Source organism: Chelonia mydas, chromosome 1 (genome assembly GCF_015237465.2).
Source record: "Chelonia mydas isolate rCheMyd1 chromosome 1, rCheMyd1.pri.v2, whole genome shotgun sequence".
NCBI lineage: Eukaryota > Metazoa > Chordata > Testudines > Cheloniidae > Chelonia > Chelonia mydas.
In genome coordinates, this window is record NC_057849.1 from 76022134 (window position 1) to 76046649 (window position 24516).

Genomic DNA, 24516 nt, shown 5'->3' on the forward strand with positions numbered 1-24516 from the left:
TGTTATTGTTTATTTTGTTATTGCTATAGCTATTTATTGTTTGCATTACAGCAGTACCTCTTCAGAACTGAGCCCTTTTGTTCTAGGTGCTGTATACACATGCAAGTAATTTATAAGAAGAAAACACTAAGAAAAACTTTTTTTGTTAATTATTCCACAATGATGCAAATAATTAAACATTTTATTTATGTTTCTGTAAGTATTTTGCAAGACCTAAAAAGACAAAGCAAGATTAAAAATAAAGCTGCAGATTTAGAGACACAGGAAAAAACAAGTCTGCAAACTTCAGTGGCTGCTTTGATGAGTAGGCCTACCTTGCATTCATTTAAAATTATGGGCCAGTAGAGCTGCACTGATTTACATCAACTGAGGGTTTGGCCTGTTTCTTTAAGTGTAATATAGAAAACCTGGGTTCAGTTCCCTAGTCTCTAAACCCTTGTCTACAATACAATAATCACTGGGCTAGGAAATTATTTTTAAATATGTTTTCAGTAGCATACTTGCCACCATCATGGACAGAATATTACGTAATTAAAATGAATTTTAGGCAGTAACTTAATCATGATAATGGATTTTCAGAACCATTCATACTTCTTGTATGGAGGTGGCAAATATATGCTAACTGAAAATTGTTGGTTTTTTTAACGGTTTCCTACTAGTACATTTTGGATAGTGTAAATCTAATACCTAGCTCTTAAAAAGCGCTTTTCATCAGTATATCGAAAAGCAAGATCTGTATAAAGGAGGGAAGCATCATTTTCCCCATTTTCCAGATTGGAAAACAGAGGTCTAGACAGATGAAGTGACTTGTCTGAGCTCACCTAGCAGAGCAGTAGCAGAATCAGGAAAAGAACCCAGGTCTCCTGAGACTATCCATTAGGCTGGCCATGTTGCCTGTACACTGTGTAGCCAGGGATTAAACCTGGAGAAAATGGAAGGGTGCCTCTGCCAGTGGGGTGAATGAGAGAACTGATCAAATCCAAAAGAAGTCATGTTCAGCCTTCTTAGGATAATAAACTGTTTGACATAATGTGGGTATTGGACGTAAATTGGACGTAGTAGGGTCCCAGCATAGGAAAAGACATGAACAAAAGCCTGGATTCTTTGCATTGTGGGTTTTTTGTACCAGTCTACCACGGGTAACAACAACAAGTAAAATAATCTGAATTCTGCATTTTCTGAAAGACAAATCTGAATGTATTCTCAGAAAATTAATCCCTGATCATATATCATAAAGTAGTACAACACTCTCATATTCAATCACCAGATTAGCTAACCTGTTGATACTCTTTACTCATTAATTTGCTGTCTAACGACATCAAGCACACACATTAATTAAAACAAAAAGTTACTAAGAATTTTACTATACATCAATGCTCAACTCGAATATTTATTCTGTGTATTTATTTGTTGCCTATTTTTACTTACTGTGTGTTTTAGCGTGAAACAAAAGAAATACACTCTTTTCACTCTTTGCAACTTTGTTAGATATATTTACCTTATGTTATAGAAACATTTTTTTTCTGTTTTATTAAGTGTAGGAGGCTCCAAACTCAAAAATACCATGTTTCACATAACTGCACACTCAAATAATTCATGTCCAAGTAATAACGCTTAGCTCTTATATAAAACACTTTTCATCCATAGATTTCAACACATTTCTCAAAGGAGGGTAAGTATCATCATTCCCACTTTACAGATTGGGTAACTGAGGCACAATAGTGAAATGAGCTGCCGAAGGTCATATGACAGATCAGTGGTAGTCCCAGAAGTAGAATCCAGATTTCCTGACTCCGAAACCTGGACCTAGTCTTCTGGATTATGCTGCTTCTTAAAAGCATTTTAACCAACATCCTCTCAGTACAACATCTGTGGATTATAGTGAAAGAAGGCATCCTCCCCCACAAATCGTGGACAGGCAATGGAGCTGCTCCATAGCCACTATTCCAGTGTAAAGATAGAAGTAGTTTCTGCTATGCATATGCAGGGGAAAGGACCGGAGGAGATGCACAGCAGTGTATACCCTAGCAGAGAAACTACCTGGCTTTTGCCCTTTTGTATTTCTACTGACCAACTGTGTGTTGATGCACAATGAGGGGGCTGGCCATAAGCCAGAACTCCTGCCTCTTGGGCCTTCCCATGAATGTGTGCAGGATTTTCCCCTTTTTGTCAAAGACCTCTGCTTCCACTTTTTCATGTCTAGTGTGATGGGGCAAGGCCAGATGGCTATAGGAAAGTAGTGAGAAACAGGTATGTTAGCCCCCCGCTAAACAAATCTCTGTTACCATGGTAACCAAATGGCCATTCTTCCAGGTTAATCAAGACACCTGGGGCCAATTAAGATCCTTCCAGAAAGCAGTGGAGACAGCTAGGTTGATTGGGACACCTGAAGCCAACCAGGGGCTGGCTGAAACTAGTTGAAAGCTTCCCACTTACACAGGCTGGGGGGAGGGGAGGGGCGTGTGTCAGGAGCTGTAGAAGGGAGCCATGCTGCTGGAGAAACAGAGCAGTACAAACCTTATCAGGCACAACAAAGGAGGCCCTGAGGTAAGGGTGACAAAGATATTGAGGAAATGGGGGGCTGCTGTGGGGAAGTGGCACAGGGAATCGTACTTGTCCTGTTTCCAAAAAGTCAGCTACCAAGAGCTGCTACTATCAGGGTCCCTGGGCTGGAGCCTGGAGTAGAGGGCGGGCCCGGGGTCCCCCCTCCCTGACTAATCACTGAGACTGGGAGACAACATAGACTGTGTGAGGGAGGATAACTTCTCCTCACCTCCCTTGCTGGCTTATGATGAAAATGGCTCAGTAGGCTGTGAGCCTTGCCTCTAGAGACAGAAGGGCTATGTGGAGGGTCACAGTGAGCCTCTGAGGCTAGCATAATCTGCCAGGAAGTGCGGGACCCACTGAGACAAGGTTGGCGCTTTGTCACACTAGCCATGTCTGTGTGTATATTTATACAGCTATATACCTGCATTACAGATGCAAGGTTTAGCTGCAGATCTGAATTCCCTTGGGGTGTTCAGATATAGAGTTTTAGTCTGATCACCTGCCACTCCCCTAGGCGTTTACTAGTATAGTAAAAACTAAGATAACCCTTATTAGTGAGATGACATAATAAATGAATAGATTTCCTACATTTCAAAAGGCAAGCCAAAGCCTTAAGTCCCATTAACTTCAGTGAGACTAGTTACAGAAGTAGCATTGCTATAGACTTTGGTGATTAAAATACAATTAATTTTCTCTGTATTTGCAGTGGAGGGTGCATTAGTAAAAGAAACGTGATGAAAGATTATATGTGGAGGTTTGTGGCGGTGCATACAAAGTACAGCTGGAATGAGCATAATAAAGCTGTACTTTCCTGCACTGCCATTTTGCTGCTGCATGTGATGCATTACCATGTTGCTGCAAAAATTCCATCTGTTGACCACAGGATCACTGCATGTGTGGGCAAAAAAACAAAAAAAAGTCTCTCATCTCAAACACTCCTTGTCTCCATGCTATATGCTAGTGTAAATCTTGAATAATGTTAGAATTAGACTATACTGTACACACAATAGGCATCCTGAATACTGCATAGGAAATCTGCAGAAAATTTGGTAATGCCCTTTTAAGTCTATTCTTTAAAGATAATACATTAGCAGAAATGAGCTTATTTGTTTAAAAAAAAAAGATTTTTGTGAATACCTTTGCCATTAGCCATATTTTAAATAGCTTAACATGTCATTTCTATCTTGACACTCTAGCAGTTTAAAGTAAATATTTATTAAAGAAGTTTTTGTCTGTTTAGTAAATGAGATAAACTTAAACAGTAAAATACATCTCATTAGCCAGTAAAAAACCTGGCATTTAAGATGAATGACTTTAAAAATACTAATGTCACTTTCATCTAAGTCTCTGTTATGGTTTCATATACAATCTATATTTTCATGTACTGGATCTGACAGTTTCTAAAATCATTTGACTGTTGTGGTTCCTTTAAAACCTAAATTACTACAAAGTTTCAGTGTATTAGTTGATTCAAATAATCTTACGAACTGATTACTCTAAAATGGCTGTATCAATTTAGACAAATCTGTCTCCATCTCCGAAAGCTGATCTATAGAAAGGCCTACCTGGATGTTAGTCAGAAGGGTCTCTATGGAGGACAATCCATCAGGGAACAGAAAAGGAGATGGAAAACCCGGAGGTAGTGGTTGCCCATGCCCAGTTAGAGAAAGTTTGTCAAGGCTGTCTCTTGCGGTTGGTGTGGAGAGCGGGGTCTCATCTGTATGTGATTGAAACAAAAATATAGAACAAGTTACGCTTGTCTGTTTTTATTAGACCTCAGTAATGGCTTCCCTAGTGGTTTCCAGAACATTTATTGCAAATTGGTTCCTGCTATCAGGAGAAAATGCTTTCTGCTGAATTTTCTTTAATGAAAAAGCTGTGGAGATACAACAAGATAACATTAATGAGTAACTTTATAAGCCTTTTAAATGCAGTCTCTAATGAGACTGAGTTTACAGTGCCATAGAATCTTTTTAAAACAAATATTATCTCACATATACTTATGATAATATATTCAGGCTGACTTTATAGGCACCTTCCAAATTATCTCATTTTAGTTTGTGTTCTATTTGGATTGACAATAGAATATTTTCAAGCATGACATATATTTTGTATACGAGTAGCATTTGAATACAGGCAGCCTTCCCATACTGTTAACTCTTCTTACTCATGACATATTCATATGTGACTTTAAAAATCCTGCAAAACAGGGCAAAACTACAATCCTGCACGCAGGGAAAGTACACTTGATTCCTGCAATTCAAACTTGCTCTAAACAATAACTGAAATTAAGAGTATGGTTACAATCATTGGCCTTATTTTTTTAAACATGGACATCTTTTAACGATTAGTGCTGGACTCCTGAGTAGAATCTTTGTAATAATGAGAACTGATTACTTGTGACATCACAATGGGAAAAACTGCCACAGCTAGAAGACTTTTACAATTAATTTTTTTCTGATAATCTGTGAGTCAATAGAACAGGAACAGATGCAAAAACAATATTTTACAGGAACTTCAATAGTCAAATATTCTTTCACAATTTGAAAATGTTATATTCTACTGTTGATACGTTATAGATATTGGGCCAATTTTATGACACCAAGCATTTATCTTGCGCCCTAGGAGAAAAAAATCTGTCTATATAAATTATACTTACTAACGGCTTGATTATACCCTATTGAAAATCCTCATACAAATTAACCTAAACATATTGAGGAATCTCTATACCAGTGGTGGGCAACCTGTGGCCCACTTCCCACAGTTCCCATTGGCTGGGAACGGTGAACCATAGCCTCTGGGAGCTGCGGGCAGCCGTGCTTGCGGACAGGCAATGTAAACACTGTCTCGCGGCCCGCCAGTGGATTACCCTGATGGGCCACAGATTTCCCACCACCGCTTTATACTACATAAGGGCAAAGGAACTTACTCTTGATACTGACTTTTTGCAGATCTTTGCATAATAATCTGACTGTGGAAGGGTTTATCAGATCTGCCCTTCATATAAAGATCAATATATGTGCATTTTCCCTTGTCTTGTACTTAAATTTAGTTTCAAGACAGCAGAGTCATTTTTTTCACCACTCAAGAAGTACCAGCATATGCATTGGGAATTGAATTGCATAAAGTTCTGATACTCATTATGTCTATAATGATTTGGTGAAGAAGTGGGGACTTTATTTTCTTATGTACACATAATGAAGAACTAAACGGCAATATTACAATAGAAAGCCTTGGGGCAAATCAACAAAGTAAGAATTTGTTCCTTGTTTTCCCCCTTGCTCCAGAAAAAAATAATCTGTGTCAACCTTTATCAGGTGCAGATTTCTTTCTACCTCCATACCAGTTCAGATGTGCCAGCCAGTACTTTGAGGGGGTGGAGACAAGGTTTCACCCATTATATACCCCTGCATACTCTCTCCTGCCTAGGCACGCAGAGTAGGAATTAGTGGTCATATGGAGATTGCTCTCCCTGCTGTGCATCACAATGGAAGCAGCCTACATATGGGAATAAGAGGGAGCCTTATGCCTTCACTCCCTGTGCAAATGCATGGAGCAAATTATATCTTCCCTTTACAGCATCATCGTACATCCTGCACAATGTGATTGTGTATGACATATTGGTGATGGCCAAAAGGAAAGCTTTCAACAGTAGTCATACAAGATTTTGTAACTGATCAATATTTCTATGTGTTTTCCAAGCACATCACAGACAGGTATGAAAAGCTAGCTGCAGATTTTTGAATTGTTACCCATACAACTCCTATAGAACTAAAGCTGGCTCTGTAGCAGATGCTCTGTGGCTGTATGCTTCCCTTGACCTCCCTTCTTTTTTCTCCTTCCACCACCCCACACATCTTCTTCGCTACTTGGTGGGAACTGCATTGAGGGCTTGGCCCTAAATCTGGAAAATTTCTATTGGCCACCACCTTTACTATATTCTAGAAATAGTCATCACTTCGTTAGAAAAAATAAATTCTAGACATTGCAGCTGAATCCAGTGCTGTAAGAATTTATGGAGCAGTGACCACACATAGGTCAATTTTTCTCCCCAAATTCCTTCTAGTTATGAGCAATTATTACAGCATATTTGTTCCAAATTCCTGTCTGCATAGATAATTAAATTTGTTAATTGAAAAAAAAAATCAAAAAGCGTGTACAATATATTGATAAAGGCTAATCAAAGTCTCATACAAGCACAAGTTTTCAGAACCACTTATTTTTTACTTGTATTGCTGTAGAAATTCTTTTTCAGTTGCAAACTTGGGCTTTGACAAATGAATATTATACTGCCAAAATAATTTACAAAACTCTCAGCATTTGTTTAATCCTAATTTAAACTGCGTATTATTTATATACAATTCATATATACTTTTCTTATTTTTTAATCAGTTCACTCTGTTTTAAGGGTAAAATCTTGCTCATATGAGCAGTCCCACCGAGGTCACTGGGACTACCTGCATAATATGCCAAGGAAGATCTGGCCCTAACTATTCCTGCTCCTCCCCAAAACTGTGCAGCACAATAAATAAAATAACTTTTTTTTAAAAAAAAGGATACAATGTAGTATGTTTCTACCCACGTCAGGAAGATGGGCCAGGAACCTTTTATACTATCTGAAACTGTATGGACTCTAATTAATAGTTTTGATTCTAGATATGTACAAACATATTAAAACAGTATGCACAAATGATCCACTGAAAGTCTTAGGCCCTGATCCTGCTGGAATATATGGTATTCCGTACAAATGCAGACTCCCCTGCTCCTACACAGGCGTCACTGGAGGATCCATATCCAAGGCCAGAGATTGTAACTTCTCTGTAATGTTATTACATTGCTAACCAAAACATAATGAATAATAGTTTTTATATATTTTAAAGCTCTCTGTAATGTGTGTGGTCATAGCAAGATGAGTTTGCAAAGGTTTCTTAGAATTGTTAGGCAGTTTCCCAATATTCAAAATACTCAAAGATTTACAACTACATGGAATGTATTAGTTCTCAGTAATGTCCAAGCACCAACTTTCTAATAAATAACAATATCAGTTTTACACTGAAAGGTAGGACTAGAGAGCTGAACTCACTATGAACTTATTTTAACGAAACTTTAACTGAGGGGGGAAAAACAGACTAATGTGACTTTGTTTTCTTGATGTCCCATGTGAAATAAACTTTCAGTGTGAGTATGTCTGAAATAGAGCAAATGTACATACTATACACAGGAAGCATGGATATTTGTGGATGTGAGATAAGCGATGATTGAGAGAATCTTGAAAAAAATGTGTTTTTAAGCAAAACCACAATGTAAACATTAGCCAATTAAAACATAACCGCATCTCTTAGTAGCAAAATAATATGACCCCTGCTATTAAAGTATTTAAAAAATCATTTAGTCCTGCAGGCCCTCTCATCACAATGCAATGATGTAACCTTGTTTCTCAAAAATCATTAACCCACCATCTTAAAGTGGACATATACTCTTCCGCTGACAGCTATGTGATGGAAAATAAGGAAGCGATTTTGCAAACAGGTGCAAAGGACTATAAGTGCCCCTCAATCCACCATCTGGGGCATGTCCCCAACACAAGAATGCCTCTGCAAGAGCCAGACATCTGCTTTTCTGGTCTGCACCCACCAGAGAAGTTCTGGGGTGGGCCAGGCATTGCGTCAGGGGCAGAAGGAGAAGTGGAGCAATCTGGAACTCCCCAAGATTCTGTGTTGCTTCAATGCCCCCTTTAGGGTCCACGGCCACAGCGGGGCAAATTGTGCTAAGAACTGAACCAGTATAAATCAGCACATGAATAGAGATAGCACAAGCTACTTCTTCCTGTGGGCCTGCACAGGGAATCTGGCCACTGGTATAAAAGTTACACCACTGTAGGCTCACTTCATTCACCCACTTAATATGAGTAACTAACATCACCTGTTTTTAAAATATCTGTACACACACATTTTTAAGAGACATTTTTTTCTTGTTTAATCACTTTTTCTGTGTTTTGAAAATTCACGTGGTTTTGTTCAAATCAGTTTTTAATCTGACAACAACAGCCGGTTTGGGCCAAATATAACAATCAGCATTTTGTACTGCATTTGGTTTCCTGCCATTCTGCTTTATTTTCTCTCACCAATTAGCACAGAAACATTCATCCAGGAAGCTGTGATATTTATTCAAATAATAACAGATAAATAGTGGCGGTTACTCTCTTGTTTGTATCCTTAAAAGCAAGCATGGCAACTTCAGCATTGTCACAAAATTAGACAACCTTGAAATGGTCAGACTTTGAGAGTGAGAGATATAATCAGCTACATAAAATATCATACTGGGCATTGCACTTCCATAATCACTTACTTTTAATGCTTTTCTGTTCCACAATGAAATGTTTAAAACTTAACTGTTCTTTATTACGATTGCCATGATATGGCTCAGCTTAATTGCTGAGGCAGGGCTCATTCTTTCAAAATATAAATCTGCTTTTTGTGTTTTTGCATAATAATGTATCCTGTTTTATTTAGTATGGTTTTCTGTGTACATGTTAAGAGTTTAGGAACCTGTTTCACTACAGATGGTACAAGCTGCAAACTTTGGTTCTGGATCCAAATCTGAACTTTCCGAACATTAGACATGCTCAGATCTACAGATTTAATTTCAGCCTTTCTCTTCAAATTGTGGACAATCTGTTTTAATTAATTATCTCTTTATAGTCTCAAAAAACCTTGTGGCTCCAACTGATCCACCAAAATGGTGTCTACCCAAGACAGAAATGTTCCTGACCATGACACTTTCCTCAGAAGGCAATCTCTGATTGTCTGCTCTCCAAAACCTTGTCTTTGGTAAAATCATAGACAGTCAACATCAGCACTTCACTCAGGTGACCATGAAAACAGGGTAAAGCAATATAGGAGGATAAGAATGGTGGTGTTACCTCTGGCTGAACATTGTGCCTTCTGTCAGTTTTGATCTACTGATCTGCCCCTGTATCCAAACATCATAAATAAATTTACATTCTCGTCTCACTGTCTCAGCTAGGCACAGCTGACCAGAAGTGCCAAATATTCTGAAACAAACAGGAGGCTGCACGAAAATTCACAAATGTGATATCTCCTAGAAAAATGGGAAGACGAGCAATTATACAACTGATGCATTGACTCACTGCTTTTTGTTACTGTAACTTTTCTAACAGGTTGGCCTACTTTTACTATTAGCTGCTTCTTTATGAATGTGCAAGTTACAACCTGAGGGGAACATGCTGCCCACAAAAATCTATTTCTTGGCCTGCCATGCTTACTTGAGGGCTTACTGAATTGGAACTCACCAGTCATGCAAATGCAAATACAAATAGAAAAGAAGACATTGAAAGAACCACAGAAACCATGAATATATTTTCGAGATGGGCATGTTGCATATTGTGACTTGAGTCTCCTCTGCTTTATACCTTGTGCTGTCCTCTGCACTTGCACAAAGTAGGTGCTAGGTGCTCTACCAAATCAGAATTCTTCACTAATTGACACCAAGGACAGCATTTTGCATATACTTTGCACACGTATAAATAACTACAAAAGGAGAAAAGACATTGAGAATTTAGCCCTATCTGTCCATTCTAGAGACAGTATTATAGGCAGCCTGGTGGCACTGCCTACTAAGGTTGCCCAACACTTCCCATTTTAAGACCCTGTTTTCAGTTGCTTAGAACCTTGTCATACTTTAACAGTACAGGCTGAAATTTTCCAGATATCTACCATAGGATGACTGTTTTGGGAAAATTTCAGCCAAAAGCAATTGGCCATTTCTAATAATGAGACTAGGGGGAGATACATTGTTTTATCCATTTTAAAATATCCTGAAAATCTTTTTAAAAAAAAAAACAAACAGTCCTAGATACATAGATTCCAAGGCCTGAAAGGACCATTGGGATCATTGAGTGTGATCTCCTGTATAGCATAGGCCATAGAACATCTGCAAAATAATTCCTAGAACAGATCTTTTAGAAAATCATCCAATCTTGATTTTAAAATTTCCAGTGATGGAGACTCCACCACGACCACAACGTCCTCACCCTTTGGATCAGGGACTTGAAATTTGGCAGAGGGGTGGCCTTTGTACCAGGATTGTGGCTTTTGCTGTTTTTGTAAAAATGAGCCAAAATATGGCCAAGTTGTAGGACTCTGAAAAATTACACTTTGCACATGCTTAGTAGAAACTGTGAGTTGTCAACTAGAATCTCAGAACTTTCTGTGCTCACTGAGCAAGCTTGACTCTCTCTCGGTTTTTAGTACCAACGAGACTACACATGTACCATCACAGAGCAACTGAGCATGCTCCAGCCTAGGGCTATGTGGGCAAAGCCAGATTTTCTCATAAATGCTGCTCTGGGCTGGAGTGAGTCTGGACACTGAGAGCAGGGAGCATGCCTTTCAGGTGCTCTCAGTGACCACCTCCCCACCCCCTCCTGGCACCTAGGCAGCATGGAGGAGGAAGCTGTCTGATTTGTAGGCAGAAGGGATAAAAGCTGGAGTAGGAGAGGGAAAGGAGTAGGTTGAGACAAGAAGTCTGGTGACACGGGGACTGGAATGTGTGTGTGGGGGAGAAAAACTGGGATTGGCTGGGCAAGGAGACTGGACTGGGAGCTGTGGGGGAAGGAGGGCTGGGACTGGTTGGGCAAGAAGACAGGCTCTGAGACAGTGCGTGAAAAGGATGGGTGGGAGCTAGTTGCCTGCGGGGGAACACTTTGATAGAATGAGGAACTGGGGGAGACTAGAACTGGCTGGACAAGGAGATGGGGACTACAGACCAGTTTGTGTAGGAAGGATGAGGGTAAGGCAGGGGACAGATCTGACAGGGATCTGGGGCCTAGAGGGAGTATTGGTACTGGCTAGATAGATACTGAGACAAGGACCTGGGAGGAGGGAATACGCCTTACCTCAAAGGGGTATTGTGAAGATAAATTGATTAAAGTCTGGGAAGCACTTATATACTATAGTGATAAAACCCATAAGGAAATTAATAATTCTGTCTTCAGAGAGAGGTATGAACAGTGTGCAGTAAATAACATAGAACAACTGGCAGAAAAAAATATTGAATAGACACTCATTAAGTGAGCACCATCCATCGTGTGCACTAAATGTGGCTAGAGACCTGTGGAAAAAACAGTATATGACGATGTAATTAAAGACTGTATCATAATGCATACGCATAAGAGTGGCAAATTTAAGGTTGCACAGGCATTAATTCTGGCATCACCAAACTTCTGAGTGCTTGACTTTGCAATCTTAATAATGCTTTTGTTTTTAATGGAGTTTTTTGTATGTAATTATTATTGTGCTATAAGAATTCTACTTGAACATCACTGACATTTTGTAGACAACAAGCTCAGGAGATATAAATTATTCTTCACAGTGAATATGTTTTTGTTTTGCTAAAGGACTGCTGGTCTTCTAATAATAACATCATTACAAACAAATAGTAGGGATTGGCAAAATGCATCTGAAAAGATGAAATGTAATTAGTGGTGGTGATCCAGCTGTGAGGATTTCTTCAGGCTTTATGTCTACAAAGAAGTTGAATTTATTCTTCATTTTACATGGCCCAAAAAAGGCCTTGTAGTCAAACATAATTTATACAATTTTCCATTTCAAAAACAAGATTTTAATAAACTCTATTTCTGACTAGACCTGGGCTGGATAATATTTGGTGAATAATGTATTGTATGAATTTCAACAATTTTAAAATAAATGATCACACTTGTATGTCTACTAATTTTTGTCCAGTGCTAATACTGAAATGCCAGTTTTGTTCCTAGCTTGTATTATTTTATTATATTATATAATTCAGAAAACAAAAATGCAATGGCTTATCTATCCATATAATAAAAACCACTCTGTGTGCATTTATAATTCTATACAAAAATGGTTCAAGTATAGAATACGTACATATTTTATGACAAAATAGTCAGCAATCTGATGGTCAACAATAGTTCCAAGAGATACCACTGCATAGATTTTATAATCACACAGTTCAAATATCTTAGCCACAACACAGTAACTCATAATAATTAATTCTTAAAGAAGAAAAATTCCTGTAAAAGTATTTTGAAATAAATGTTAACATTCGAAATTTGTGTGTTAATGTAAGTGGCTTTAGAACAAACTAATAAATTAAACAGTAATATGTTACCAGGACCAGATGCTATTCACCCAAAAGTTCTGAAGGAATTCAAATATGAAACTGCAATACTATTAAAATGTAGAATTTAACCTATCACTGAAATCAGCTTCTGCACCAGATGACTGGAAGGAAGATAACAGAATGCTAATTTTTAAAAAGGGCTCCAAAGGAGACCCTAGCAATTACAGGCCAGTGAACTCTAACTTCGGTAGCTGGCAAATTGGTAGAAACTATAGTAAAGAACATAATTATCAGATGAACACGTTATGTTCGGGAAGAGCCACCATAGCTTTTGTAAAGGGAAGTCGTGCCTCACCAATCTATTAGCATTCTCTGAGGAGTCAATAGGCATGTGGATAAGGGTGATCCAGTTGAATGCATCCGATGAAGTGAGCTGTGGCTCACGAAAGCTTATGCTCAAATAAATTTGTTAGTCTCTAAGGTGCCACAAGTACTCCTTTTCTTTTTCTAGTCGATACAGCATATTTGGATTTTCAGAAAGCCTTTGACAAATTTCCAAAGCTTCTTAAGGAAACTAGGTAGCCATGGTCCTCTCATGGAACAGTAACTGATTGAAACATAGGCAACACAATGTAGGAGTAAATGGTCAGTTTTCACAATGGAGAACAGTGAACAGCAGGGTCCCACAAGGTTCTGTACTGGGACCTGTGCTGTTCAACATATTCATTAATGATCTGTAAAAGAGGGTGAACAGGTGGAAAAGTTTGCAGATAATACAAAATTATTTAAGACAGTTAAGTCCAAAGTGGACTGCAAAGAGTTACAAAGGGATCTCACAAAGCTGGGTGACGGGCAACAAAATGGCAGATGAAATTCAACATTGATAATTACAAAGTAATGCACTCTGGAAAAAAAATAATCCCAACTAGATGTATACAATAATGGGTTATAAATTAGCTGTTACCACCCAAGGAAGGGATCTTGGAATCATCGTAGATAGTTCTCTGGAAACTGCTAAACACTGTGCAGCAATAGTCAAAAAGGCCAACAGTATGTTAGGAACTATAAGGAAAGGGACAGAAAATATCAAAATGCTATTATATAAATCCCTGATGCACCCACACCTTGAACACTGTGTCCAGCTCTGGTCATCCCATCTCAAAAAGGGTTTAGTGGAACTGGAAAAAGGTTCAAAGAGGGCAATAAAGATAATCAAGAGTATGGAATGGCTTCTATATGAAGAGGAACTAAAAAGATTAGGACTGTTCATCTTAGGAAAAAAAACAACCACGGGGGGGTATGATAGAGGTTTATAGAATCATGAATGGTGTGGAAAGAGTGAACAGAAAAATGTTATTTTCCCAGAATACAAAAACCAGGGGGTACCCTATGAAATTAACAGGCAGCAGGTTTAATACGAACAAGAGGAAGTGGTTTTTTCACACTGCACAACTAACCTATGGAATTCATTGCCAGAGGCTATTGTGATGGCCAAGAGTATGCATGGAAAAAAGAACTGGATACATTAATGGAGGATAGGTTCATCAATGGATATTAGTTAAGAAGGTCAGGGATGCAGTCCCATGTTTGAGCAACCCTAAACCTCTGACTACTAGAAGCTGGGAGTGGAAGACAGAGGTGGATCACTCCATATTTCTCTGTTCTGTACTTTCCCCTGAAGCTGTGGGATGGACCACTGTCAGATACAAGACACTGGACAATATGGACCATGATCTAACCCAGTAAGGTGGCTCTAATGTTCTTATTTTTTTGTTATATTTGCTTGACAATACATTAATATAAATGCAAGGCTCTAGGCAAGGATTTCACTTCATCTTAAATCCTAGAACTGCAAGCGGTGGGAACTGAACCCAGTAGTTACTGAACTCTTCTTATACTAGCAGTCTTCAGGTTCAGATTAATACCAACACTATTTGGGTTATTCAGGAGGAAAAAAGTTTGTTATTAGCACAGCTGTTACATGTGCTAATTTGGCTGAAGTCCTGAGTGTTCTGATTAGTGCTCTGCTAGCCCTGTCTAGTATGTCAGGCAAAGCTAACTGAGTGCTGAGCAGAATGCTCTCCCCTTTGGAGCACTTGACACCAACTCATTTGGATGGAACATTAACTATGCATGTAAGTGTTTGTAGAATGAGTGGCCAACCCAACATAGTATGAGCATGAATTAACTTCCTGAGCTCCAGCAAACTTTAGACTGCTGCTGGGTCCCAAAGTCTGTATCATGTATTTTTTATAGAACTAACTTAAAAACCACATTTCCAAAGTAATAAAGATAAATGTACACAATACTTCTGCACTTGCAGAGGTACTAGGCAAGAAAAATACCCAAAGCAAGCATATTTATTTTTGTGGCTGCACATTCCGGCCCTCATTTTAGCTTTATTTGTACAATGACTTGAAAATGCAGAGATAAAACATACAAAATATTAAACAGCTTTTGCCAAATTTTATTGTGCAATACCAAGTGCAACTAGGATTTCTTTTAGGTTTAATTAACCTCCAGACATGCCTCATGAAGTTTAAAGAAACTTGTATTTTTTTTTAAATTTAGAGTAATATTACATATAAAATGGTGTTTATGTCATTGTCATCATAAAAAAGAGTAATTTTTTCCCAAGCATAACCTTGGTGGGAAGGGAATTCTTGACTAGCACAGCTGGTATCTTGCAACTCTCAGATGATGAAGACATAATGCTAATACCTAAAACACTACTGCATTCAAGTTTCTTTTTTTTAATTCTGTTTCCGAACCTGTTCATTCATTCTCCATGGAAAAAATCAAGTTGACACCATCAGAATTTGTAAAATTGGTGGGTACCAGCCAATAGAAGATTTACAGCTTAGCTTGTTATATTTAAAGAAAACTGTCATGTGACCATTATGTCACTTATTGAAACATAACAGAAAGATGGTTGTTTTTAAATAAATATATAGAATGGTAAATAATCCCTCATTTAGCAGACCGAGAGCACATTTCAAAAACATATAAGCTCTTATTCTAAGAAACTAGTATTTCTCTACATTATTGCTACAGCCATGAATATCAGGATGAAACCAAATCTTGATAACCAAAATCTTGATCTTGACCATATCTATCGTTATCAGTACACATTCTTTATTTTTAAATCTTACGGGTCAGGTTCATCATTGCTGTATATGGTGTTATAAGTGGATCAGAAATCAGTGGGACTTGTATGTAACCTGAACGCATTTGGCTTTCAGTAGATATACAGAAGGAGTGTAACTTACACAGCAAGCATGTGGAAACCTGTATAAAACAATGCAAATTACAGTCCTTCCCATACTTCTGTTTTCTAACCTGTATGTAAATTATACTGCCATTTCTGTCACTGCTGCATTTAGCCTGTGAGTAACTGTACCTGCTTATATCTGTACTATATTATAATATCCTGAAATTGTGTCTTGTTCCTTTGCTAAATAAATCATATTAATGTCAGATTTGCTGCAGATGTCTTACCATTAATTTGTGCCAATTTTCTTATTTGGCAAATTCTTTTTTCCCTTTATTTAAGCCATTCCATAGGTAGCATACAAATATAATTTAATGGGAACAATAAGCAAAACTATATATCCCCAGGTATCCCCAAAAGACCATTCAAATGGGAACCGATATCAAATAATTTGTGCATGTGAAACTGAGGCATAGCCACAGTGGGACTTGAAAGCTCTTTACAGCTTTGGTACCACACAGATAGTTGCAGTCTAAACTAATTCATACTAATTGCTAGCAAGTTTCACCTTAACCTGGACAGGTGACTGTATATTTAGGGATAATAACTTTATTCAGTATCCAGACAACATATCAGTTGTCAGCCTAGTCTTGATCAGAGAATGATGGCTGCATTAAGCAGTGACTCAAATGACTAAGATGAAAAACTTACATTTATTTTCCTAGATTTGAGTGGGGCCACAGTGTCACTGATGGTGCTTTAACTAGTTACAATAAATAGTTACAAAGGCTAGTGCTTTAACTAGTTATAATAAATCTAAAAAGGTTCAGAGAATACTCCAAGTCTGAGTACTTCTCCAAAATGTGTGCAAATCTTTGCAGTTCATCTCTATCCCCGCCACACTTTTCTCCACCTCACTTCTTCCTCTCTGCACAATTCTCCTGAGCATTCTCTTACCTCTCCAATCCCTTTTTCTGTCCCACAACATAGCCTCTCTAATCCTAAAGAGATCTCCTGATTCTAAATTCCATTTCCCTGACCTCCGCACATTTGTTGATCTTCCAAAATATGGGAGATAGCGCCCATTAGACCAGAGACGATCCAAACTGATGAAATCCTGATGTGGATTTAGTAAGAGATTAGGGGGTCTAGGAAGAAGGGGAGGAAACTTATGTAAATCTAACGAAGGGAAAATTACAGTTTTGATTTAGAATTAGTCTGGTTTACCGATCCCTGCCTTTAACAGTTTAGCTTTGCAGCTTCAGAATAAATTCTATGGGCCTGATTTTCCAGAGCCTTGCAATTTGTATAGTCATCTATATGTGTGCAACCTTACTGTAAAACACTACCAAATCAGAGAAGGCAGTGGAGAATCAGCCCCTATATACACAATTTAAGATTTATGTTCACATTTTGTGATGCTGCTGGTAGGATCGTGGAATAGACTGTAGATTTTTTTAATTTATTTTTAAGGACATAGTGTATACATTTCAGTCTCAGTAAATCTGGGATAGGTGACATTTTACCCAGTCATGAATTGTTTTCCTATTTTAGAGGTAAACAACAAAAAACTTTAATGGTCCTGATCTCCCATATGCTGGTGTAAACTAGGAATATCTCAATTCAGTGGAGTTACAGCCACGTAAAATCAGCATAAGAGAGATCACAGTCAGATCCAATATTTTTCTTTTTTATTGTTCTTTTCCTAGGTGCGAAAACTTTCTAGCAAAATCCTCAAAGGCATGTATTCTAGTTTGTTTTTTTTCCTCATAGGAATCCTGTTGTCTGGCTACGCCGAAAGGACAGGAGACATTTGACATGTGTTTAATCAGGCTGCAACTTTATTATTAGATGTCTGGGACTACCTGGCAGATAACAGTGTACAGTGCAGGTAACCCCATATTCATTCCATAGTTACCCGGGGGGGGGTGGGGTGTTACCAGCTCCCCCTCTTTTTCTCTCCAGGCCCTCCAACAAATCCATTGCTGGGACCTTACCATCCACCACCATCCCTTGTAGGAGGGTTAAGGTAGGCTATAAGAATGGGGGGTTGGCTCCCTGCCTTACCAATCATAGGAGTCCCCAGCCACCCCCACCCCCCATTCATTCCTTTAATGAACACATCTTTTTAAGTCCTTTTCCAGGCTATTTATCCAGTTACTGTATACCTTTCCTATGGAGTACCTGCACTGGACATCCACCCTACACTTAAATAATGAGTTGCAACATATGGCCTACCACCTGTCATGCCATGCATAAACAGAGCCCTTCCTGAAACCCGCTGTGGGGAAGGCAAAAAAACCCCAACTGCACCCAGGTCAATATGGTGTAAGGGGAAAATTCCTTCCCATCCCCCCTAAGAAACTGGAGGCTAGCATAATGCCCACACACACAGCTGGTGTTTTCCAAGGCTGGTATTTTACCACCTAAAAGGGAGGGAGGGTGAGTCCATGTGAAAACGAAGGCTCGAGGCACCAAGCTGTCCCTTTTTAAACCCTGTATTCCTAGGGGATGAGTCAGCAACCACGCTGCCCCTTTCTGCAGCAGTTTTCATCTCCCCCCGCCCATCCCAGCCATAAAGCACTGTTCCCTTCACTTGGCCAGCCAGCCAAACAGCCCCCCTCTCCCACTTAAAGGTGCAGGGTGGTCAGTATCATATGTCCCTATCCTTTACCCTCTCTTTCTTCTCATAAAACATACAACAGTTTGAAACAAGAAGGTTGAAATCACAGTGCTGCTGCATTTAGGTTTATTTTGATCAAGGACATGAAACAATGAACAATGCATGAATTTACAGTAACCTTGTAGTCTTGTAAATATGTAGTTAGTAGAAAGGAGATAGTAGGGAAGTAAGCAGTGTGAAACAGACAGCATATGTGTGATGCATGAACAGCTCATGATCTGTGTAAAAAGGAGTTTCCAGAAACTAATGAACCAGTTGTAGAGTTTGATATGATGCAGAATAAAAGCCACACGTGGCAGTCTGTTTTAAAACGTGTATATAAGCTAATTGATAATTGTGTGCTTTGGATGCATGGTATATTCTGTACCCACCCTCCACATATGACTCTAACCAGTTTCATGTTGTTTAATTGTATGCCAATAAAGAAACTTTACTAATGAGGTCAAAGTCGAGCTGAGTTTTTGGGAACTGACTATATAAGATTTCAAAGGCAACTGAATGAATAAGGTCTCGGAAACCACCCCAACATACTCCTAAGTTAATAAAGTCTCAGAGGCTACCCCAACACAATGATTTTGGATTCTTTCCCCCTCATCCACCTCTGAAAACTGATGTCACTTTACACCCTCATTATACCTTCTATGAAACAGCAGAGACATCAGACACCAAGGACAGATCCTCAGCTGGTGTAAAATCAGTGTAACTCTAAGGAAGTCAATGGAGCTACACTAATTTATACAGATAGAAGACCTGACCCTAAAATTATTACTTATATAGTTTGCCTTATCACAACTGGCCTCTGATGTAGGAATCCTGAAGCCATTCTTAAATCCAGTTTCTTCTCACCTCATAAATACTTAGCCACTGCTTAACTTATTATTGAAAAGTTAAAAATGAGAAAAGCAAACTTTTTGAAACTATGTTTTAATCATATCTCTGCTTTTAGGTACTTTGCCTTAACACACTGTTAAGCATAGTATTGTACTATACAGCAGATGTTAAAGACCATGTAAAATTGTCAGTAGTCAATGATTGATGATCCTCTTTCCTATTTCAAAATAAACGCTGATGATTTATATAGTTTGGACATTGAAAGCATCATATTAAATCTAAACAGTTGATCCATTTTTCAATGATTTCTGTATGCAATGTATTATGTATGTTTTATATTCTTTTGTGTAAAAGGCCCTGGTGTACAAGAAGTGTTTAGAGTTGTGAGTGCTCCACCCTGTCCATATGGTAGGTTTGCTCTGTGTGTAAAGACTTACCTTTTTCCACAGGTCCATATGGCAAGCTTAGGTTAGCCAGAGCCCTCTAGCCTCCACAGGGGCCATACGGCAAAGAGAGCTCAGTGAACACTCATTTACCTTGTATTAATATTTTATCTCTCTCTCTCACACACACACACACACACACACACACACACACACACAAAGAACAGATTGAGTAGAAATGATTCAGCCCCTGAAAATGGGTTAGCCACATAATCGATACTTTTGTGACACACACACACACACACACACACACACACACACACACACACACACAGAACAGATTGAGTAGAAATGATTCAGCCCCTGAAAATGGGTTAGCCACATAATCGATACTTTTGTGACAGTGTGCTATGAGATGTGGATTCTGATATTCCATTTTTATTAAAAACAGAAAACTCAAATGAATAATTTATCAAATTATTTTATAAACTCATTTGATAGTTTGAGATACTTTGGCAGAATATTATTTAATTTCCTAACCGGCCGGTGGACATTAATAAATGTGACAGTCTTGTTTTATTAGAACTTATACCATTTTAAATACATAGATCCAGACCCCCTGGATCATCCCATCTGTAGAGAGTATGCACATCAGTGGATACTGGAAAAAACTGATTTATGTTTATTTTTCAACTCCCCTTATACTGATTCTGCTCTGAGCAGGCCAGTTCCTCCTTGCCATGTTAGAGCAACCTGACAGCTTCTCTAATTTATTCCAGGCTCTTATGGTAACAGTAAGCCAAAAACATACCCAAGGATCAGTGTAGCCAATGGCGCTGGAACACTTTTTACAGTGGGGGTGTTGAAAGCCAGTGGTCCCCAAACATTTTACTTCGCACTCCCCTTGCCCCTGTCCATGCCCCCTCTCCCTAGAGCTGGGTCCAGGACTGGGCCATGGCTCTGAGAGAGAGGGGGATGCAGACAGGGGTAAAGGTGGTGCAAAGTAAAAAGTTTGGGGACACAGCTGGGGCCAGGAGCAGAGCTCTGGGCGCGGGTCCTGCAGCTGGGACCCTGGACGTGGGGCTGGGAGCAGAGCCCCAAGTGCGAGGCAAGAGCCACCGGGACCCCTGGTGTGAGGAGGGGAGCAGAGCCCTGGGTGCAGGGCTAGCGGTAGCTGGGACCCCAGGTGCGGGACCGGGAACAGAGCCCCGGGCGTGGGCCAGCAGCACTAGGACTCTGGGCGTGGGGTCGGCAGCCGGGACCCTGCAAAAAAAAGCAGCACACCACTTCACCCTTAGTTCCTGTGCCTATAGGTGTAACACAGGAGTATCCAGGCTACATCCTATTTCTTCCAACCACAACTTTACCAACAGGGAAGATGAATGGTTGAAGAGCCCCTGTATTGAGTTCTATCAGGGTATCATCCTTGCCCTGGCTTAATCTTCCCTAAACCAACGAAACAGCTGTTGGGCTAGATTATAAAAGGTGTATGGAGCAAAGGGGCTATATTGAACTGGAAGATCTAGGCCACAGACTTCAAGTCAGCCAAAAGGGGGAAAAAAGATGATTGTTAATCTAAATTATAATCCATATTATAGTAATTCCTCTAAAATTAATTCACTGTTATAGAATTTACAAGTCAACCCAAAGCTTTGTTTTTATTTTAAAGTAATTTAGGAGCCCTTAGCACTTTTGTTACAGATAGTATTTGTACAGGAAAGATGGAAGTAATTTGTAACAACACATTTATGGAAGTGTTATTGCAAGTGCAAGCTATCACCTTGTAGAAGATTTTTGATATATAACTATATATTATTTGAAATTCAGAATCTGGGAGTATGTAATCATTTTAATAAATTATTTTAATGTGTAAGATTTATATTATCTGAATTTTCATCTTGTTTTCTACAGCATCGGTTTATCCAATAAAACTTCTAAATTGTCAAATGAATATTCAGGCAGCTAAAAGAACCGTCAGTGTTAATAACAAATAACACAAATAATTCAAAGTAAACATACAAACAGGTGTTCTAATTATTTACTTTCATAATTAGCCTTTCTGTTTGATCCTGCAAACACAAACTAACAGTTGTAGTGTTTACTACCATGAATATTCCCACCGATTTCAAAGGATTATTTACAGTAGGAAGTAATATACTCAGCTATGTGTATTTTAAGGATATGGCCTCTAAATTGTTTTTTTTTTTAGTTTTAGTTTAAAATAAACAGGAAAGGGCCATCTGAGCCAACACAACATCACCGCCATGTTCAGAAATCTTAATTCCACCTTCCTGCTTTTTGAACATGCGATAGATCCTGTTCCCACTGAAATCAATGATAAAATTTCTGTTGACTTCAGTAGTTATAGATCAGGCCCCAGAATTTCTCACTTGCATCCTCCCTAAAAGTAAATCACAGTAAGTATCTCTGGAACTCATGTATCCTCCTTGCTTCAATTGCTTTTCCTGGTGGTTTACTCAACATGTTTATTACCCTTTGTGTGAAACAGTTCTGCCTCTCTTCCCTATTTAATCCTAGTTTCTAATTTACAGATTTTGTCTCTTCGTTTTTGACAGTGATTTGTTTCGCTACATAGTTATTCATAGGAATACACATAAATAGCTCACTGTACAAACTATGGATTTTATTGAACACGTGCTTGGAGAGAGACTAAATGATTTGGAACAGAAGAAAAAGCAGTAATATTTAAAAAATAAAATGCCATTTTTTTTTTTAGGTTTTCCACCAGTAAACAGAAAGACTTATAGTGGACTTTATTGTGTAATAAGTAATAGGTTTTTGACCAGTAAATAGAAAGAACTTAGTTAAGATGTTATAAGTAATGGGTTTTGTCATAAGTATATCATACTGTATCATAATGTAATAAGCAATCATAATGTCTAAAGTAATAGGTTATTACAAAACTTAAGTAAATTACAAAGAAAATATTATGAACTATGACATCTTATTGTAGTGTCATATACTTTAACATATTATACAAATTTAAAAAAAATAATTGTATGCAATTATGCATCTTATTGTCTAATAAGCAATCATAATGTCTAAAGTAATAGGTTATTACAAAACTTAACTAAATTACGAAGAAAATATTATGAACTATGACATCTTACTGTAGTGTCATATACTTTAACATATTCTTATACAAATTTTAAAAAAATAATTGCATGCATTGCATATTTTCATTGAGTCAGCAGTTTTCTATTTTGGGATAACATGTTCAAATTAACAGAACATCTCAACTAAATTCTTTCTGCATATAAAGAAGGAAAATATATGAACCTGACTTCATAAATAATGTTCACTGTGATTTTGTTAAAGTTTAGAGGTGTAGATTTGTATTTGAAATCCCCTGAAGGTTACAGGGTGAAACCTTCCAACAATATCTCCAAGTCTTCAGGGACCAAATCCCATTATGTGGAGTTCAGTGAACGGGGTAAACACTACCATAAAGAAATACAAATTGCACATATTTCCCATTTAGCCAGTGTCACAAAAGTTCACCATTTAGAATTCTAACCAGTTAGGACTTATTCTTGGAGGTCAAGTACCTTGTGAACCTTGTCATCTCACCGGTGACATCATATACCATCCATCAGGTTTTTCAGGAGCATACTTGCCATCTGCTCAGTACGCTATAATAACTTATTAGACATATTCACTGGGTAACAATCTGTACAATGGCACTGTTATCTTAATGCTGGCACATACAAAGATAACAGCCATCGTTTCTCTGTCACAGCACAATTATTCTATCCTCCAACTTTAAAAGAGAAGTTATTTGGATATTTAAACTTACTTTTGTCAGAAACATATTTCTTCTTTTTAACTAAGAATTCACAAAAGAAGGCGACATCACAAAATATTAATTCCATTTTGCTTAATGTTTCTATATAACCTGAGATTTTCTGAAGTCACATAAGTTCCTTAGGTGCAAAAATAACTAATTAAATAAGTAAATAAACAAATTGTGATCCCGTGGAAGATAGAAACATAGCAGTGATATCAAATTTAATATTTGCAAACATATTTTACTTTCTAAAAATAAAAAATAATATTATTTCTCTTCCAGTCCTAAATAACTGCAACCTCTTTTCTTTATAATAGCATCTAATTACTAGAAGGAAAATAATAATACATCCAGAGAACTTATATATGCTAAAATTTAATAATAGGACCTTTTGAAAACCAGACAGTGTAAATGATCATGGACATATATATAATATATATATATATATTAGCAGCTTTCTCAAAGCTATGCACATTTAGCACAGCTGCTGTCACAGTACTTAGGACTTAATAAAGTTCACTAGAACACTCCCTGTATATCCTCTTGAACTCAAAAAAATATTTTCATAAAAAAGGGCAGTATTTATTTTGCATTACACAGCATTCATCCTCTGTTCCTTCCTTTGGCTTGTCATTTATTCCAGCTTACACTGTGATCAACATTGTACTAAAATAAAGTCAAGTACAACAGCCGCTCTCTGCCCATCAAAACTCACAGACGTCTGCCAAGCACTTGTAACAGCTGGTGTTACATTAATTAGTTTAAACTATTTATTTCATCCATCTCCAGAGCAGATTGAGCAAAAACATTAGAGATTATTCTAGCATCTGTAAGTGCCCTGCAAACATTAACCAACCAAAGTTAGAATATTAGTCGTTAACTTATAATATATGTGATTTAAGACTGTATCATCATTGTAAATAATAATAAA

General features: G+C 38.0%; 1 protein-coding gene across 9 annotated transcripts in view; it reads right to left on the reverse strand.

Moving 5' to 3' along the window:
- DACH1 (dachshund family transcription factor 1) overlaps positions 1 to 24516 on the reverse strand; it is a 464038-nt gene that overhangs the window by 56629 nt on the left and 382893 nt on the right. For all 9 annotated transcript variants that reach the window (XM_037895071.2, XM_043533854.1, XM_043533847.1 and 6 more), the window contains one exon: positions 4113 to 4264. In XM_037895071.2, the coding sequence (XP_037750999.1) occupies positions 4113 to 4264 (152 nt within the window). The remainder of the gene's footprint in view (positions 1 to 4112; positions 4265 to 24516) is intronic.